Source organism: Erythrolamprus reginae, chromosome 6 (assembly GCF_031021105.1).
Source record: "Erythrolamprus reginae isolate rEryReg1 chromosome 6, rEryReg1.hap1, whole genome shotgun sequence".
Lineage (NCBI taxonomy): Eukaryota > Metazoa > Chordata > Lepidosauria > Squamata > Dipsadidae > Erythrolamprus > Erythrolamprus reginae.
Window position 1 is genome coordinate 55,408,007 of NC_091955.1, and position 20,658 is coordinate 55,428,664.

The window sequence follows — 20,658 nt, forward strand, 5'->3', positions numbered from 1 at the left end:
CTTTCCAAAAAATTCAGGTTTGGGTTCGGTATACCGAACACCGCAAAATTCAGTATGGACCCGAATTGTGCGAGTTCGGTGCACCCAACACTATTCAGGGCCTTTCAAAAGAGTATCAAGGAGGCCAATGTTATCAATGTGAGGATGATTTTCCACAGGAAAGGATCAATAATGGAAACAGTTTCTTGGTTCCATTAGATGGTCCTCATTAATAGAGTGGACCCATAATACAACCTACTTCCCTTTTCTGGTGGATTGGGTAGATATAATTGGAAAAAATAATCCTTCAACTAATCCATCTCCAAGTCATGTAGGCTCTCAAAGCTAGCAACCAATAACTTAAATTGGACCCAGAAGCAAATTGGCAACTAATGCAGCTCCTGCAAGTGAGGTGACACATGTGCAAATCTAGACCTGTACAAAACCATATTTATTTATTTATTGTTTGTTTGTTTGTTTGTTTGTTTGTTCGTTCGTTCGTTCATTTATTTATTTATTTATTGGATTTGTATGCCATCCCTCTCCATGGACTGCCACGCATTAAACTAATTGAAACTTACAAATACTTTTTCAAGGGCATTCCCATGTACAGCACATTGCAGTAGTCAAGTTAAGAGATAACTAGGGCATGGATGATTGTGAGGAGGGTTTTTTGGTCCTGGAAATGGTGTAGCTAATTCATAACCACAGTTGCACAAATGCCCTCTTGGCCACAAGTGCCACTGGCTCAGGAGCTGTAAGTCCAGTGGAATCCCTGTATTACACATGAGTCCATCTGGAGCAATGCAACCCATCCAGGGCCAAAAATGGCAAATCTCAATGGACAAAATAACCCCCAATCCAGAGCCATTCCATCTTACCAGAGATCAGTTTTAGCCCATTGCTCTCTAATCAGCCATTAACAGCCCCCAAGCACTACAAGAGGGAAGACTCAACATTGTTTAACTTGTCATAGGCTGAGATATACAACTGAAAATCTGCAATCCCAAAATCAAGGAGACCACATGGTGATTCTTCCAAGCTGAGTTCTTTATCATTTCACCCCTATAGACAACTTCTTGTCAGACTGAACATTCAACTATTGGCATCTACAATATACTCTGTATACTATTAGGGAGGGACTGTCTTCACTCACTTTCTTTCACATGTCTCCTTCCACCTCTCTACTACATTCCATCATGGTATCATCAGCATACTGATGTAATCTCAGCAAATGATGACAATTGCACTCAGTGGTTTCATGTAGGTGTTAAACAGAAGCAGAGAACATATCTAACCTAGGGGGAACTTCTCACTTCCTATCAACACTGAATATGAGAATATCCAAAGGAAGGAAGTGGACCAAGACAACAAAATGTTCCCCATTCCCACCCCTGAATCTACTTCAGAAAAATATGAATGGTATTGAAAACCACCAGGATATCAAGTAGAATAAGGATGGACACACTACCCCCATCCCGCTCCCATTAGGGATAATCAAAAAATAGAACCAATGGCATTTCCATGCCATATCCAAGCCTAAATGCCAACTGAAAAGAGTCCAATTAATCAGAGTTGAATAAGCTTTTTGGATGAGAAGCAAAACATCTTCAAAGAAAAAACAGAAAGTCCAATAACCTCTTGCCTTTAGACCCTTGGGATGTCTAAGTAGTCTGTTTTATCCAGGACCCTCTAGAGCTGCAATGAGACTTAAAAAGGAAATGTTGGAGATAGGACATAAATAAATAAATAAAATAAGATGGAGTCTACCTATTGCCTCTTAAGAAGAGGGAAGACCACAGATTCATAAAAGGCTGGGGCACAAACCCTTCCCACAGAGAAGCATTAATCACTGCCAGAATACATTCACATGTCACCTCCCAGGAAATTTTCACAAGCCAGGAAGGACACAGACCTAAGACACAGATGGTTACAGTCATACTGTCTAGTTGTCCATTTCTTAAAGAATAACACAGTTAAACAATTCCCAGACAGCTGGGCAAGAATCTGACAGACACCTCCACAAGACTAACAGTCACACCAACATTTAAATGGAAATTAATCCAAGCAATGTTGTCTTCCAGAAACTAGGAAAATGCCTCTGCATGCCCCTGCAGGTAGACTTCTACATTTGCCTTCCCCAGAAGGTAATGGTTACCTTAAAGAGAGTCACCTGGTGATTATCTGCAGATGCAATTAATGTGGATAAGTTTTTTTTCTTTTTTAAAATAGAATAGATTAGAATTCTAAATTGGCCAAGTGTGATTGGACACACAAAGAATTTTCTCTGGTGCATATACTCTCAGGGTACATAAAAAGAAAAATAAGAGAAAATACGTTAGAATAGAATAGAATAGAATAGAATAATAGAATAGAATAGAATAATTTATTGGCCATGTGTGATTGGACACACAAGGAATTTCCTCTGGTGCATATACTCTCAGTGTTCATAAAGAAAAAGTGAAATATATTCATCAAAACATACAATACAGTGATAGTCACAGGTTACTAATAAGCAATCAAATCATTCTAGGAAATAAACAGAACAATATAAATAGTATTTTAAATACATGTTGTAAATACATATTTACATGTATTTACATGTTGCTTCCCAGATTGCCCTGAGGTAGCTATAATACCAGTTCTATTGGTTCAGAGTTGGTTAAGTTCATTCTTTGTTTCTGCCAATGGTACTCTAGTTATATCTTAATGGGTTTCATCTCTGAATTCTGACATATATCAGGGGAGGGGCAGGCAAAGATGTCCACAGGTCAGGACAGATCACAGGAGTATAATTCTGTCCAAAGCCTCAGTCACCTTTCATATTCCAAGCAGCAACTAGGAATTGACAGAATCAAACAGCAGATCCTAAGTTATAACCTGCAGTTCCTTCTGAAACCCATCCAGGTCCACCCATCAATGGGGACGAGTCAATCTGCCTCCCTACAGAGGGATATGACTCCAGACAAGCTTAAAATTGAGCTCTGTACAACCTGACTCTCAAACGGCTATCTGCAACCTTAACACCTTGAATGGCAGATTGAAGTTCCCCAAAACTATGAGTCTGAGGAACTCCATCACCAGCCCTGTAGCAAGGACCAGAAGCTCAGGCAGGGAAGCTGCTATGCAGTAGGGAGGTTGGTACAACAACCGCAATCGCATCTGATCTCTCAAGCCCAACTTTTTAAAAGGGTCTTATAATCACACACATGGAGCAATACCCGTGAAAACACTGGAGATTCTCTGGTGACCCCTTTCTCCCTTATCCCTTTCTCCCTCTGTAGTCTAAGTTGGTGTCACACTCCATAACCAACTGGGCATATTTCCAAGACAGGAACCCACCCTCTGCACCTAGCTAGGTCTTGGTGATATAAGTCAGATCAACCTTCTACACAATAATCAGATCAGCACTAAAGCAAACCTTATTACAGGCTGAACTGGCATTTAAAAGAAACAGAAAAGAATACTCAGGTATTCACAGATTTTTTTTTAGGGTAATTTTTTTTAAAAAAATTCCTCTATACAAACTTTTTTCCATACATTTCAAAATACTTGGGTTACAATAAAAGCAGTATTTAGTTAGTAAATCATGAATAACTGTCCCCCCAAAAGTTTAATAGTTACAAATTAAATTATTTTCGGTATCAATCACACCTCCTTAGCCTTGACCTCTAATTTTGTCATCCAGATATCCAAATTTTCATCTAATTAAATTTCATGTTGATTTCCTTTAACTTATTACAATAATTTCATCTTATTCTTACAAATACCATTAAGCCATTATATTTACTTCCCCTACGCATGTATTCTAGAAACCCTTACCACCACTTCCTAAATAAAATTAAAAAGCTTATAAGCTAAGAAAAAAGGTATAATAGTAAAAATGAAAAGAAAAAAGAACTGAAAAACTATTACTAATACTAATACTGTACTAATAAAGAATTTAAAAATAATCAAACTAAAAAAGAGAAAAAAAACCCCAAAATCTAATCAGGTCAATATTTTAGTTAAACATTTATCATAATATTGTAGTCATATAACATATAACCTATTAGAATTAAACCAATGCTTCAATACATTTATTATACCTTTCCACCTTAACATTTCGTTATCTATTATGATATTTCCAAGCTTAATTAATATTTAAAAAGAAGAAGTAAAAAAGGAAAAAACTTAACATTTCCAAAAAACATTAACTCACATCAGTCTTTTACTATTATAAATGTAAATATAATTTTAAATTATCCATATAATTCTACCCTTCTGATACAATTTTATAAATTCATATATCCTTTGTAAAAACAAGGCTATTTCAATCTAATTGTATCCTTACATCAATTCATTTAATTCATTTTAATAATCAATCAACCATCCTCAAATTTCCATTCTTCTTGTGAAACCCCAGTTGTTTTATATCTAATATTTCTTTTAAAATCATATACTTACTTTCTTCCTCACTCTCTTTCTGCCAAATAATCAATTTTTAGAGATTTCCAACTTTCCATCCCAATTTCTTTCTTATTTTGCTCATTCCAAAGTGTCAGGTCACATCTATTCTTAATAATAGTGCTTATTTTCATATAATCATCATCAAACATGTGATCCTCTACCCCTCTTTAAACTGACCACCTTCTAAATCATTTATCATTTGGGATCCCTTCCTCCCTTGATCAATCTCAAAATAAAGTTCAATTGGCAGTGTTTTTGTATTTGTAACATTATCTTGTTGTTGATGAGTTTTTTCCAGCTGTTCATAGCTCTTCTCTTCTTCTTCCTCTTCATCATTTTCTATATAATCTTGGTTAAATCTTCTAGTTGAAACAACAATATTAACATTTCCATATTGATCTCTCCAGTCAGAAATGTCTTGCATAATCTCTTTAAATAAATCTCTTTTTTCCTCCATCTTGTCCAGATTTGAAAAGACCAATGTGTCTCCAATAAAGCCAACTGTCTGTCTTTTAATCCTTCCAGATTGAAATAAAGTTCAAATCAGTAATATTTTCTTCCGGTTCTCTGCAAGTTCCCAGCTGCTCCTTATCACCTGTTAAAGCAACAATCTGCTCAGCTCCAACTCATGAAGGTCATAGTCAGTGAAGAAAGAATAACAAATCCAACCGACTACTACTTCAGCCTCACCAACAGATGTCACCAACACAAAAATTCAGAGCAGCCTTTGATTCCTTTCACTTCTTTCAGAATTTTTCCAGATTAAACTTTGATCCAAAATCAAATTTAAATTCCAAAATATCAAAAGCAAAGCAAATATGTAACTCATGGGTTTTGACTAATTTAGAAGCTATTTAGTATTGAATTTTAAAAAAGACTTTGATAGTCCGGCTGCTTCCACAGTTTGCTCTAGCACAAATTTAAAAAGAAAAAACATTAGAAAAATCGGTATCAAAGTTTTCTTCCGGCAAAAACAGCTCGCCTTTTCTCCTCCACCACCACCACAAAAACGTAATTTTCTTCTCCTTCCAGATGACTCCCGATGCTTTGTTTATCTCTTTCTAGCACATAGCCGCCGTGACTATGGCAACTGAGTCCATTTCACCCACTGCCGGTCGAGGTAGGTTGCCAGCCCATGAGTGGTGAAGACCCCTTGTTCATCCCCCCTCCAGGGGGGTTCTGGGCCAATCTAAACAGGAATTGGCACCCCCAAACAGTGGGGAATCAGCATCCCCCTGCCAGAGTGCAAGGGATGTCGTCTTGTCGCGGCGCCGGCCATACCCCTCCCAACCCAGTATTCACAAATTTGCTGACTAGGTAAATGAGTTGAATGCAAGCGCTGGAACATAAGACCAGTACTAAATACTGAGGATGAGTTTCTCACAAGGGGCATAACACTTGTCTCCCACCATATTTCCCATTATCTGTCACCACCAAAATACACTGCCTTCCCTTGCCTTCCTCACCAGCCATACCATTCCCCATTCTCCATCCTCAAAACTCTTTTATTGATCTGAAAGGGGAATCCCCTTCAACTAATGAACAAGCAGGGATAAGATTCGCCCAATAGATAACAGGAATGTCACATCAAACACCTCCTCATCCCCCTCTACATTCACCCTACATGCATACAACCCTCAAACACCACCACCCCGGTCATTCTCACCCACCAGACAATGATACATTTACACAGACACAGACACACACAACTTATCTCATCACCAGTTCACTTCGTCTTATGCTACATATGCGCACAAGCAAAAACCAGCCAAAAATAGGGTTTTTAAAAAAAGCAAAAGCCAACAACAAGATGGTGGAGCATGCACAGTGCTGAAAACTTGGCTTCTGTGCATGCACCGAAGCAAAAACCAGAAAAAAATAGCAACAACCCCCCCCCCCCCAAAAAAAAACCCCAGGCGTCACCCATGCACTGGCATCGATAGAACTGGTTCCGTGATGTCACCACTGCTTTATTACCAGCTCTCACCCAGGGGAAAAGGACAAATACAGTCTGACTCTCCCCAATCTTCTCCACAACTCCAAGTGCTCTTGTACAACTTCCCAAAGTCAGATGGTAAATAAAACCAGAGATCAGCCTCAAAGATTATCAGACCAGTAACCCCAAAGCATACCACACTTCACCAAACTTTACACCAATAAAAGTCCAAACTCTAAAAGACGGTTAACCAAAAATCCAGCCAACGGCCACAAAATGAGCATTAATGTGAGTAGGTCTATCTGTGGGCTAGGGGGGCTCAATAGTCCAGTAGGGCAAGTTTGCTGGTTTAAATATGAAGAAACATTAGAAAGTTCTATTATGAGCCCCTTTGATAAAATGAGATGATAACACACAGTTCGCCAGGAATACAAAAAAAATAAAATAAAATGTGGTGTTAGCATTGCTTCACTAATCTATACTCTTATGCACTTTGAAGTAAAAAGCAAATTAAAAATTTCAGCCATAGAAAGGCAAAGGAGTTTAATTAAATTAACTTGCAGTAATTCATAACTTGTGGTTAAAAAAAGAAGGGTTTTTTTGTAGTTTCCTCCCTCCCTGCTATTCAGTGTGGTTCATGATTATACTGTATATGAACTTACGCAATTCTGAATTTCTGCTTGCAGAAACAAAATACCGTATGCTCAGTAGTTATGCTGCCTTATGGCTTTTTGTTAAGATTGCAACATTATTAACTTTTATTCCTAGTTGCTCATGAATGAAAGCTATGCCAATCTAATTGAGTTGTCTTGTTTTCTATTTTCTGGGTGTCAATCTTGTTCTATTAAAAACATACATGCACGTATAAATCACAGCTTTATATAGCAGAATTTTTAAATTATGACTAAGAATATATTTCTGCCTATAACATTCCTTGTAAGACTAATTAATGTAATTATTTTAACACATCAGCAGCTTTAGTTACAGTTATAATAATCAGACAGATTAATATAATTGTAAAATAATAGCCAGACTCCCAAGAAAACACCTCATTATCAAACAACAAATAACAGCAACCATAAGTAAAAAGGAGATAGGAATATAAACCTATACATTATCAGATGCAGCCATCTTGCTAATCTCTGAATGCAGCCATCTTGCTAATTATCAGATACAGCCATCTTGCTAATCTCTGAAAAATTAAGCAGACACAGCATCACTAAAGATTGAATGGGAGACTATCTAGAAATCTTAGTGCTGTCTGGGCTATGAGCAGTGAAGGGCCACCAAAATGAGCAGTGAAGGGCTATGAGCAGTGAAGGGCTACAAAAATTTTTACTACCACACTGTGGGCGTGGCTTATGCAGGATTCCCTGCATTTTATTTCAACATCTTTCAGTGCAAATTGGGTGCTCTGGGGTGGAGCTCCATTTTCGTTACCCCACTGCGTTCCCCCCATCTGGGCAGTAGCCCACCCCTGGCTATGAGATTGAAAAACCACTGTGGAAGAAGGCAATGTCAAATTATTCTGGATTGTTGCCAAGAATTTGATTTATTAGTCCTACAAAACATTAATTCTGTAGAAGTTGGTTTACTCTTCAAGGAGAATGGCAAAGAGATATTAGAGCAACTGCAAAACAGCAAACACACATCAGGTCCACAGATTTGGCTTTAAAGTGAAAGGAGACCCCTTTGAGAAGGACAAGATGAGATCAATAACTTTTCTCTCTGAAGCTTGGACAGCGGCCAGGCAATTTGGCTCAAAGAAAAAAACCCTTTCTCCTTAAATATGAGTGTTGCTTGGGGAGAAGAAAGATGCCTACTACTGATTTTAACTCTGAGAATGTATCATGTTTCTTTGGATCAAAATATGCATGCAGGAAGTTGTGAGTATAAACAATCCAGAGAAATGAAATATATTTTACTCTACAATGGTTACGGTAATTAGAATCTCACTGCTGGCTAACTAGAATCTCGCAATCCAGAGATCTCCAAGTTCCATCTATTTGTCAATTCAAGGCCTGTGCAGCCACCTTACTCCTTTTTCATGCCATTTAATTTAGGTTTACAAGGTATATAATAGCTGTTTTTATCTCACTGTGTTTCTATGAACAGCCCTTCGGATGACAGAGGGCAAACATTTATACAGAAGGCAAAGAAGGTAGTGGGATCCACATGGGAATAAAAGGAAATGTAGAGCTATGGTTGCTAAAGTATAGCCCACAGACACATATGAAGAATAAACCTGAAGGGAATATTGCAATAAGAAAATTACTCATATAACTAGCATTGAAAGGAAAATTACATGGAAAGGAAAACAAGCAGAAGACATTGCAATGATATTAACAAAAGCTTCTAAATAATCATTGGCAGTGTATAAGATAATTATTGTGGACAGAGCTGCTATGAACCATTTTACTATTCTTCAAGAAAAGAGATACAAATATGATGAATAGGCTTAAATTATTGCTGATACACACCAAATGTCAAGAGAGAAATAAGATATAATAGATCTTAAAGATCATCTCTTGGGAAAAGAAACAGTAAAGAAGTATGCTTGTATTCTGAACATCCTTCTATATTCTCAGTAGATGTTTGTTTTACGCAATCCTATAATTATTTTCATTGCAACCTTGTTTATTTATTGTGCTTCCTTTAAATTCTTTTGAACTGCATTTGATAAATTGGACCATGTCTTTACTATACTCAGTTCTTTTCTCTATACTTCAAAATGAAATCTCAACACCATAAGACATTGCTGTTTTCATACTATGTAATGCAATTTACAATTTCTAATACATTCTAGATAGTACAAAAAAGATATATTCAGCGATTTTTAAAGCATAAACTCCTAAACTATTCTTAGAACATACACAGTATTATTTACATTGCAAGAAACAGCTTAGCAGGTAAAACTGCAAGGAAGGATTTTGATAAAAAAGCAAAGTACTGTATTTACTTTCTTTCTTGAGATTAAGCTAGCTAGCTAGATCATGATTTATTTTTATTTATTTTTATTTATTTTTATTTATTTATTAGATTTGTATGCCGGGGCGGCTCATGATAGCTAGATAGATGACAAAATCTGTACCATTAGAAAATTACAATGAACAAACATTTGTCTACTTTACAATTCAATACCAATACTGCAATCAACATGTTTAAGAAATCAGATGATCAGAAAATCTTCTTAGTCTTTTTTTTAAAGGCATAATTTGCAGAAACAGTAACAAATTTATTAATTTCCTAATCCTTAATCCTCCTTTCTTAGTATATCAGACAAATTCAGAAAACAGCTTGTCAGAACATTTCAATATGCTTTTAAATATGCAGTATACTTGGCTAAACTATCTTCTCTCTCTGCACCTTCATAGTTTATACACTGTATTATGTACTTTGTACTGAATGATGCATCTGTCAAAAGGGCCGCAGTTGCTGCTGAAAACTACTGCCTTTGCATACTTTCTTCTGTGACCTCTGTACACATGGCATTTTGCAATTCTGGCAATCAAATCTCTATTGTTTTGTCTTCTTTCACTGGCAAATGCAGCAGGTTGTGGAGTGTGATCAAATATCAGCATTTAGAAGTTCACAAATGCATAAATGCTAAAATCTGCTTCTATAATTCAAATTTTCTTGATAATATTCAGGACTGGAAAGCATGTACATCCAGACTGTGAGCAATTAATAAAGAGGATGCCCTGCTGAATATAGCCTTGGAAACAAGACACAGTGTATATTCACTTTTGTGTGATTATTCAATAGTTCTTCAAAAAAAACTGCAAGTTATATTTCTCTGACCAGCTATTTCAGTTCTCAGATCTAATCACCAAGGAAGCAAGAGAGAACTCAACTGGTGTATCCCATCTACTTTCTCTATTTCTTATTCTTCTGTACAAACTCTTATCTACAAGAAATTATAAATATAAACTCTGGAAAAAGATACCCTTACAATTAGATGAACAGATGATACATTGCACAATGGTGTTGGTTTTCTTAGATGCAGAGAAAGTTTTTGACAAGGGTAATTGGCAATTTATGTTGTCATGTAGACTCAGTATAACTACTAAGGCATATCTGGAAGCTCAACGGAAAATATGTTGCCCAAAAGATTTAAATCTGTATTGTTGTTAACCACCTAGAATTATTCACTTAAGTTGGGCAGCTATATATTTTCTAAACAAACAAACAAGCAATATAGAAATGTTCTTCAAAGATCCTGAAATTGCTAAATATTAAAACATTTTATCACAAAATTCTAGAAATTCCTAGGAATATTACACTTTAGTTTGTCTTAGTTGCTCCTTATATATTTATTTATTTATTTATTATTTATTTATTATTTGGATTTGTATGCCGCCCCTCTCCGAAGACTCGGGGCGGCTCACAGCAAGTAGTACAAATCATAAATAATCCAATCAGTTAAAATATTTAAAGATTTTTTAAAAAACCATATACTAACAGACACACACACAAGCATACCATGTATAAATTAAACTATGCCTAGGGGGAGATGATTCAATTCCCCCATGCCTGACGGCAAAGGTGGGTTTTGAGGAGCTTACGGAAGGCAGGAAGAGTAGGGGCGGTTCTAATCTCCGGGGGGAGTTGGTTCCAGAGAGCCGGTGCCGCCACAGAGAAGGCTCTTCCCCTGGGGCCCGCCAACCGACATTGTTTAGTTGACGGGACCCAGAGAAGGCACACTCTGTGGGACCTAATCGGTCGCTGGGATTCATGCGGCAGGAGGCGGTCTCAGAGATATTCTGGCCCAATGCCATGAAGGGCTTTAAAGGTCATAACCAACACTTTGAATTGTGACCGGAAATTGATCGGCAGCCAATGCAGACTGCGGAGTGATGGTGAAACATGGGCATACCTAGGTAAGCCCATGACTGCTCTCGCAGCTGCGTTCTGCACGATCTGAAGTTTCCGAACACTTTTCAAAGGTAGCCCCATGTAGAGAGCATTACAGTAGTCGAATCTCGGGGTGATGAGGGCATGAGTAGGTAGTCTTCAATGTATGACTGGTCACTTCATAACCATTTGAAGTCTACCCTCTCCAAATAGTCACATGACCACATTTTGGGTGTTTGATAACTGGCCTGCATTTGCAGCATCCCATGGTTAGACAATTAACAACTTTTTTGCTGTTTTCATTTCTGGTTTTCTGCAAAAATAGGCCATAGCAAATAAAGAATTTTCTTAATGGCTGTGGCTCAAATTTGTTTTATGAGTGCTGCAAAAAGGTCATAAAAATGAATCTTGTAACATGATGGTCCATTTTGCAACTGTCACAACTTGCAACTATGTAGATTGGCAGGCTCTACATTAAACTTTACATCAAGAGCTACCTATAACCCCTGTCTGAATAGTTCCATCTACATTATTCTGTTTGCATTTCAAATATTTATCCAAGTAAATTGAAAATTTTAATTTATTAAGTATATTAGAACAGAAAAGGGGTTATCTAATTTACCATCCAGGGATTAGCAACAACTAAAATACTTTTTCATTAAGTTCCCCTTGAGTGCAAAATGTGTGTGTCTAGCTCATCAATCCTATGGTCAGAACTGGAGATAAATAGAGAACAGTATTGTTTTGTGGGTGAAATGTGTGTGTGTGTGTGGGGGGGGGGTGTCTCCTTTCTCTCCAGTTAATATACTACATAACACAAAGTGTATGCTAATAAGCCTCTCTCCCACTTTTTTTCCTAGAGTTTCTTATTATTTTCCACTGCATGGCATTTCAGGGTATAATATCAAACTATTCCCTGCCTGGATTTCCTAGCATTTGCCAGCTACAGAAATAATTACCAGATCAACAGAAATACAGACAAATTCTTCAACAATGCTTAAAACAAATTATTTATAAATTAATTTTCAAGCATTAATATTTCCTGAAGTAACTGCAAATATTGCAAGTCACAGTACATTTTATCGATGCCATAAGAAACTACAGAAATACATTTTTATCTACATATTTAAGCAATTCAGAATATAGCTCTTAAATAATTTTTAGAAGCAGATCGAATAACCTCCAAGAATCCATGCCAGAATGAATAATTTGAGGATAAAGACCTGTGGATGCTTGTAGTTTTTGAATGATATATTCAGGTAAGATCTCCTGCCCATCACTACCTCTCATCTAGCAACTTTTTTTCATTTTCATTTTTTAATCTAAACATAATATTAATATTTACACTTATTAACAAGCTTTAAGTGGGCAATGCAAAGATTTTTGGGATAAATGTTCCCAATAAATGCTATATTAAAATAGGTAATCCTTAATATCATTAGACTAAAAAATGAAGGACATTCTGAATTCAAGGAAGAAAAGTGTGGGGATAAAACTCTATTAAAATAATCTTTATTCCCTCTCTCATTAAGGTCCTTTAAATTTACTGATTTGGCATTTTGCAAATTGCAGAACACCCACTAGCAATATGGAACTTCGCAGCAAAACACAACTGAAAATAGGTGAAGTGGATTAATATACTTTATATAAAGTGGGTGTTGTTTTTAAATCTTGATTTCACTACATGTTATCCCAGGTTATTCAACTTCAACTGCCAAATAACCTGCTTGAACTACAGAGATATAACTTCATCTCACAGCATTGAATCATGTACATGCTAGTTAACACAGGAGGCTGAAGTCTTTCAGTAACCCAAACGGATGATATTTGTTTTAAACACTAAGAGTAGTGTGCCAAAAATACCAAACTAAGTACTCTCGATGTTATAAAAGATACAGTCCATACAAATAGACTCTTGTTTTGTAACAAAGCAATGTGTAAAGTAAGTGCCAATTTACACGGAATCTCTTCCTCAATCCCCACTCTTACAAAAGTCTACTTAAGATCCTTTTATCCCCAGGAAACTTCACTTTACATATACTGTGTCAGTATTGATAGCCAGTTTGGTCTAGTGCAGCGATGGTGAACCTATGGCACGGGTATATCTGCTGGCACATGAGCTGTTTAAGTTTAAGTTTAAGTTTAATCAGATTTGTATGCCGCCCCTCTCCGCAGACTCGGGGCGGCTCACAGTAACAGCAATACAAGACAAATCCAATATTAAATTAATTTTAAGAACACCACAAGTTAAAAACCAATCATACACACTAGCATACCATACACAAATTTTATAAGCCTAGGGGGAAGGAACATGTCAATTCCCCCATGCCTGGCGACAGAGGTGGGTTTTAAGGAGCTTACGAAAGGCTAGGAGGGTGGGGGCAACTCTGATATCTGGGGGGAGTTGATTCCAAAGGGTCGGGGCCGCCACAGAGAAGGCTCTTCCCCTGGGTCCCGCCAAACGACATTGTTTAGTTGACGGGACCCGGAGAAGGCCAACTCTGTGGGACCTAATTGGTCGCTGGGATTCGTGCGGCAGAAGGCGGTCCCTGTTGTCCTAGCTCAGCTCCAATGTATATGTGTGTGGCAGCCAGCTGATTTTTGGCTCACACAGAGGCTCTGGGAGGGCATGTTTGCCTTCCAGAGAGCCTCTGGGAGGATGTGGGAGGGTGTTTGTAGCCTGGGGAGGGCAAAATATGAGCCTACTGGGCACACCAAAAGTTAGGAAACAACCGTTTCCTGCCTCCAGAGGGCCTCCCGGGGGGAGGGCAAGGGAAGCTGTTTTTGCCCTACCCAGGCATTGAATTATGAGTGTGGCCACTCGCACATGTGCAATAGTGCACACACATTCTTTTCGCACCCAAGGAAAAATAGGTTCGCCATCACTGGTCTAGTGACTAGTAAGTGAATAAGGCATCAGACTAGAAAGTGGAAGGTCTTCAGTTCTAATCCTGCCTTAGTCATAAAAGCCGCTGGTAACCTTGGGCTAGTCACTTTCTCTCAGCCTAATGACTGTGAAGACTTTCTGGGGAAATTAGGAGGAAGAGAGGAATATATGTCTATTGCTCTGAATTGTTTAGAAAAAAATAATAAAGGTGAGATAGATAGATAGACAGACAGACAGACAGACAGACAGACAGACAGACAGACACTATTCTGCATGTCCTAAAATTACGTGCTTATAGCAACAACAATATTTATCTGAACTGAGTTTTACAAACCCATCTCGATATAAAACTATTAACTAGACCTATTGACTGCAGCCAACAGTTCTAAACCATGGTTTATAAAATTTAAGAGTAGGTTGACTTTTCTTACATCAGTTTTAGACAAAAATGAAACTAAAATTCTTTATACATTTCAATTTAGCCCGTCCCGTTTTATTTCTAAAGCAACTTTTACCAGTCCTTCACCTAAACTGTTCTTTGTATGTGCAGTATTCATTTTATTTTCTCTACTCTCTTAGCAACACTGAGAAGTAGATTTGATTGTTGTGTTTGCTGTTTCTAACAAATGAGGGCTAGGCTTAATTATAAACAGACAGAAGCCAGGAAAAGCATCAGGCCCAGACAAGATAACTCTTTCTTGCTTAAAGGTCTGTGCTGACCAATTAGCCCCCATTTTCACCAAAATCTTCAACAAATCACTAAAGATATGCCATGTTCCTTCTTGCTTCAAATGTTCCACTGTCATCCCAGTGCCAAAGAAGCCCTCCATCAAGAAACTGAATGACTACAGACCAGTTGCTCTAACATCTGCAGTTATGAAAACCTTTGAAACCTAGTGGTGTCCCACTTGAAAACCATCACGGATCCACTGTTAGACTCCCTGCAATTTGCATACCAAGCAAACAGACAAACCGATGATGTTATTAATAGGGCTCTGCACTATTTCCTACAACATCTTGAATCTGCGAAGGTCCTCTTTGTAGACTTTAATTCAGCATTTAATACCATAATACTGGACATTCTTCTAACTAAACTAACCAGACCTGAACACACTTGTAAGTGGATCACAAGCTTCCTAACAGACAGGAAGCAGCAGGTGAAGCGAGGCAAAATCACATCAGATATCTGTACAATTAGTGGACACACCCCAAAAAAGTCATTAAAAAAGCACAACAAAGAATGTTCTTTCTGCACCAACTCAGGAAGTTCGAACTGCCCAAGCAGCTTCTGATACATTTCTATACAGGAATTATTCAATCTGTCATCTGCACCTCTATAACTGTCTGATTTGGTTCTGCAATCCAACAAGGTAGACACAGATTTCAGAGGATAATCAGAACTGCATAAAAAAAAAATACTGCCAACCTGCCGTCCACTGAGGAGACCTGCACGAATCAAAAAAAAGGGGCAAAGAGGACCATGAAAATATTTACTGACCCCTCATATCCTGGACAGAAATTGTTTCAACTCCTGCCCTCAAAACAACACTACAGAGCACTGCACACCAAGGCAACTAGACACAAGAACAGTCCCCCCCACACACCTTCAATCTGCTAAAAAAATAATTCCCTCATTAGTGTCAAGCTATTCACTAAGACTGCATTAGTCTCATCATCCTTTCTATCACCCATCTCCTCCCACATGAATATATGACTGTAACTTATTGCTTGTATCCTTATGATTTATATTAATATTGATGGTTTCCTGATTGCTTATTTGTACCCTTGACAATCATTAAGTGTTGTACCTCATGATTCTTGACAAATGTTTCTTTTCTTTTATGTACACTGAGAGCATATGTACCCAAGACAAATTCCTTGTGTGGCCAATTACACTTGGCCAATAAAGAATCCTATTCTATTCTATTTTGTATGCTAAACCTGTGAATTGACATTTATATAGGCTTATCAGTCACGCATATCAACCCTAGAGTTGCATAGGAACATAGTTCTTTTCAACAGAATAGCTTCATATAAATCTACTTCACAAAAGCCTACTTTGAATGGCTTTAAGTCCAAGCTAAATGGATACTGTCCCTTTGCAACATAGGTTTTCAGACTATAGGATACAATTATGCCTCCATAAATTGCTGGCTTCCCCCAGGATTTTGTGCACCATCTATTTCATTATTTCCAAAAGCCGCTTCCAACAGCAAAAATGCTGTACTACTCGGACTGTCCTCCCAGACAAGCCCTGACGGTCATATAACTTCTGGCAATGAATGTACCCATTCAGCAAAAGAAAGCTGTATTCTTTCTGCCTCTAGCTCTTTTCCACTGTTAAGGTCTCCTAAAGTTTGCGTGTCTAGCCAGGAGGTCAAATTTCTGAGTCTGCTTGGTGAGCTCCAAACTTGTTGCAATCAACCCTATGCTTCTAAAAAATACTTCTCCCAATATATTATGAAATATTGCCTTTACAGTAACTGACAGTGAAAAAATGTCTATCCATCAGGTTACTTAAAAAAAAATTAAATGCATGTTTACAGAAGTTATTACTTTGAAATCCTTCCCTGGTACGACAATTACAAATTTGTTTCTTACATTAGTATACATTTACTGTTGCATATACCGGTAACTGTGCAAAACCTCTCATCAGAACAATTCTTCAACAAGATTACATCATCCCAAATGAGAATGGGCACAATCAAATCCTAAATGGCCAATATAAAAGGACACATAATTTTATATCTTCATGTATGGTTGATAATTATATAATCTCTAACTGCATTCAAATATCCAGTTGAAAATATATTTATATGCATAAGTATTTTATATCAAGTCATCTAATATATTGCTAATGATTAAATCTAATGATTAACCCATAGTAAGTATGCATAATAAGTTTAGTATACTACGGTACTATAGCCATAATTTATGCTAGCAAGCAGCAATATAGATGGACTTGCTTCTGAGTAAACACACCAAAACTCCAGAAGAAAAATCTGAATTCCAATATCTAATACCGATTTTAATGAAAAATTCCTGCACCAGGAAAGATTCAACTTGCTCCCCCCTCTCCTTTCCACCATTACTGCCCTCCCCCAGAGCTTTCAGCAACACAGAAGTCTGAACAATGGAGCAGATTGAAAGGTACAATACAATTGGGTAAGGTAGCATGGAACAGTGACTAATTGCCCCAAAGGCTAAAGAGGCCCTGAGATCAGCCAGTGCAGTTACAACCTGATGATAACCTAAATCCCCGCACTGCAGGATCTGTAGGAAAGCTTCCTTAATCTCAGTTCACAGGATATCTTGGGAAAAGAACAAAGAGAAATACAATGCACTGTTGACAGGATTCACCTCCAATTGTCTTAAATGTGAAATGTTACCTCGTTTATAAACCATTATCTTGGTTTCTTCTATCTTAACTTCTGAAACCTGACATTTTTCCCCACTTAAACCTCACCCTTTCCCCCATCAGCTAACACAATACATAAAGATCAGATAAATTTGTGTGCAACTATCCATCCTTCTTTTCCTAAAACATGTTCTCTGTTCAATTACACCTCTGAATTCTGGCTAGAATAAAGCTGGTAGGTCAGAAGGTGATTCATAAGTTACAGAAAAGAACTCTTGAACCCACCAAAGACTACTGCATCAGTTTTTAATAGTAAAACCAGTATCTCAGTTTCAGTAATCTCCCATGTAACTGGTAACTTTCAAAGTCGTATTTACATGTGCAAAATGGAACTGTAGAGTGAAACTCAGCAGCTTGCAAACTGAACTCTACTTGCTTTCCTTTTTAAGTAATACTTTTGCCTTTTTAAAAAACCCTTGCCATCATACAGAATACAGACTTCAGAATTTTCTCCATTCCAGCTCGTACTTTCCATTCTGAGCAGACATTAGTATACACAAACTAAACAAAATTAAGTAGCAACTGCCACTGCTATAATATGTACAAAATATATATTAACTATACAAAGCATTTTCTCCTCTCAGGACTCTGATGTGATGTTTTTCAATCTACCCAGCACGTCTTAAATTTCCAGATGTAGCAATATCACAAATTATGAGAATGATATATTAATATTTCTGTAAACTTCACTGATCCAAAAATATAGAAACTTTCTGTTTCACAACTTTTCCAATTAAACGATCTAATTTTATTGTTTCTGTTTGAATGGCACCGAATAAATGTTGCAGATCCCACCTAAGCCTTCTTGCTTGAATCCTTTAATTTCATTGCTTACGTGTGAAAGACCCAAAATGGCACATGAGCCAAGACAGCAGGAGATACCAAAGAAAGTAGCTGGAAAAACATTGGGATTAAAAGGTGGGGTGAAGAAGGCACTACTATGTAAAAATTGGCTAAGGCAACAACATTGGGAGATTCCACATATCTATCTATCTATCTATCTATCTATCTATCTATCTATCTATCTATCTATCTATCTATCTATCTATCTATCATCTATTGCAAGGGAGCCTGGTTAGACATTTTTCTAGGGTCCCAAACACATTTAGCTCATTCTTGTCAGCAATTACTTGTCATTCTGGGCAATTTTCTTTCAATCCCTACATTACAGCCAGTCCCCTTGTGGAAAGAAATTATGACACAAAATGCAGCTTGTAGAGAAAGAAGCGTGTTCAGATATGGAATGGAAAAAATGGAGGAGGTCAATGAAAGATAAAAGCAAAGAGGAAAGGGTGCCCCAAACAGGCACTCTGCATGATTATTAAAGAAGCAATATTTCTCCCCCTTAGTTCTAGTTGGTGTTGAGCAATTTCAGTTTACCTATTGACCCAGTATTTCCGCGGTTCATCCTGTCTGTACAGTATTATTTGTTATTTAGAATCCTGCCAGGTAGGAACCACGAAGTAGTCGCAGGCAGGAAAGGAGGGATTTGACGAACGACCACCAATGGCCTTAAGAATGCTTGCCCCTTTGCCATAGAGTGAGCCGTCGTCACCAGGATGCCCCCTCCTCTACCTACCTGCCCTCTAACCAGAACGATCCCGTTGAATAGAAGGGCGAGGTTGGTTCAAGGCGGCTTACAACGCTCCGCCACGCAAACCCACGCGCAAGAGGAGGGGGGGAAGTTAGCTGCGCTCTGCAAGTAACTCGGCAGCCTCGTTGCTGTAAGACAACCCAACAGCCAGCAGGTGATCTCTCGTCCGGCTCTTATGCAAGACAACCCGCTCTTTTCTCCCCGCCAAACTTCCACTTGCCTGGACGCTAGACACCTCCATCCTTCCCCGCGGAGCGCACATCGCATCCGTCCACCCGCCCTATAGAAGTCTGTCCAGATATCATAACCACCATCAGGAGCACTGCCAACTAAGTCCCCGCTGGGACGCACAACTTCTTCCCTGGATACTCACTTGTGTCTTCTTCATAAGGAAAGAGAGCGCTGCAATCCAGCTCCAACAGTGGTGTGCAAACTCCTTTTAGCTGATCTGTAGTTCCAGCATGTTGCAAAGGCAGCTAGACCACGCATTGAGACTTGCCTAGCGCCCTCTATGGCTTTGCCGTGCCCTGGCCTTCTCTTCGCTCCCAGGCACGCGGGCGACGCTTCCCGCTGCTCTATTCAGCACCGGCTCCAAGTCCTTCGGAGGAAAGCAGAGGCGGCAAATGCAGCTCAAGCCGGCACCCGATCACTTCTTTTATAGCTTTAAGCTGTCTTCCGCAGCGGCAGCAACCGCCCAGAGAGGACACGCCTTCTCTGTGAGTCCTTGTCAGGGGACGGGGAAAGTAGAGCGGTGGAGGAGCCCAGGGAAAGGGGAGAAGGGAATCAAGTAGGACCAGACAGACAATTGCAGTATATAAATGCCGACAGGGAGAGCGAAAGAAAAAGAAAAAGAATCCCAGCCTTTCTCCACTGCCTGGGTTGAACTGGTATCCACACACCACTGAGTAGGCAGAAAACTATGCCGCATGCAGTTTGCTGTCCCCACCCTCTTCTGCCCCAGTCACTTGAGTCACCTGACCTACCTCCAAGCATTTTACACACCTTAAGGCAAACTTTGGACACTGTCCAAGGAAACAAAGCAAATTAACACTGGTATAGTGAAGGACGCCTTAAAGTGTGTCATCTATAGACTGATGATGAGAAGAACCCAACATCGCAAGGAAGTCTCAGAAGAAAAGTGTTATCATCTGTCTCAGTTATTGAAAGGTGGGGGAAAGCTCACAATGCATCTAGCTAATCTTGGAAGCTAAGCAAAGTTGCCCATGGTGTATTGGGATGGAGTCTTACCTAAGAATTTCAGGAACATTGACTGTATTAGGACATTGAAAAATATCCAAGAAGAAAGCAGTGGCAGGTGATACATCAAAAAAATGTGGGATGGGTTCATGAAGTGCCATTGGTCCTTGAAATGGACTTGAGAAAGATTTTAGTTTATTTTGCTATGGAAATAAATGTAGCTAGCAATAGAATGGATTTGAAATTCCATTGCCATTGTCTTGGCTCCTTTGTTGTGGAAACATGCTTGATCATGTTGGAACAGCTCGATACCATATTCTTGTTTTACTAATTAAGGATTGGAT

At 38.4% G+C, this 20,658-nt stretch overlaps 1 protein-coding gene across 1 annotated transcript in view; it reads right to left on the minus strand.

Moving 5' to 3' along the window:
• The window catches only part of KITLG (KIT ligand), an 80,758-nt gene extending 60,681 nt beyond the window's left edge, over positions 1–20,077 (minus strand). The window contains exon 1 of the mRNA XM_070754776.1: positions 19,491–20,077. Coding sequence (XP_070610877.1) covers positions 19,491–19,505 — 15 coding nt within the window. The 5' untranslated portion in view covers positions 19,506–20,077. The remainder of the gene's footprint in view (positions 1–19,490) is intronic.
• Between the last annotated feature and the right edge of the window lie 581 nt (positions 20,078–20,658).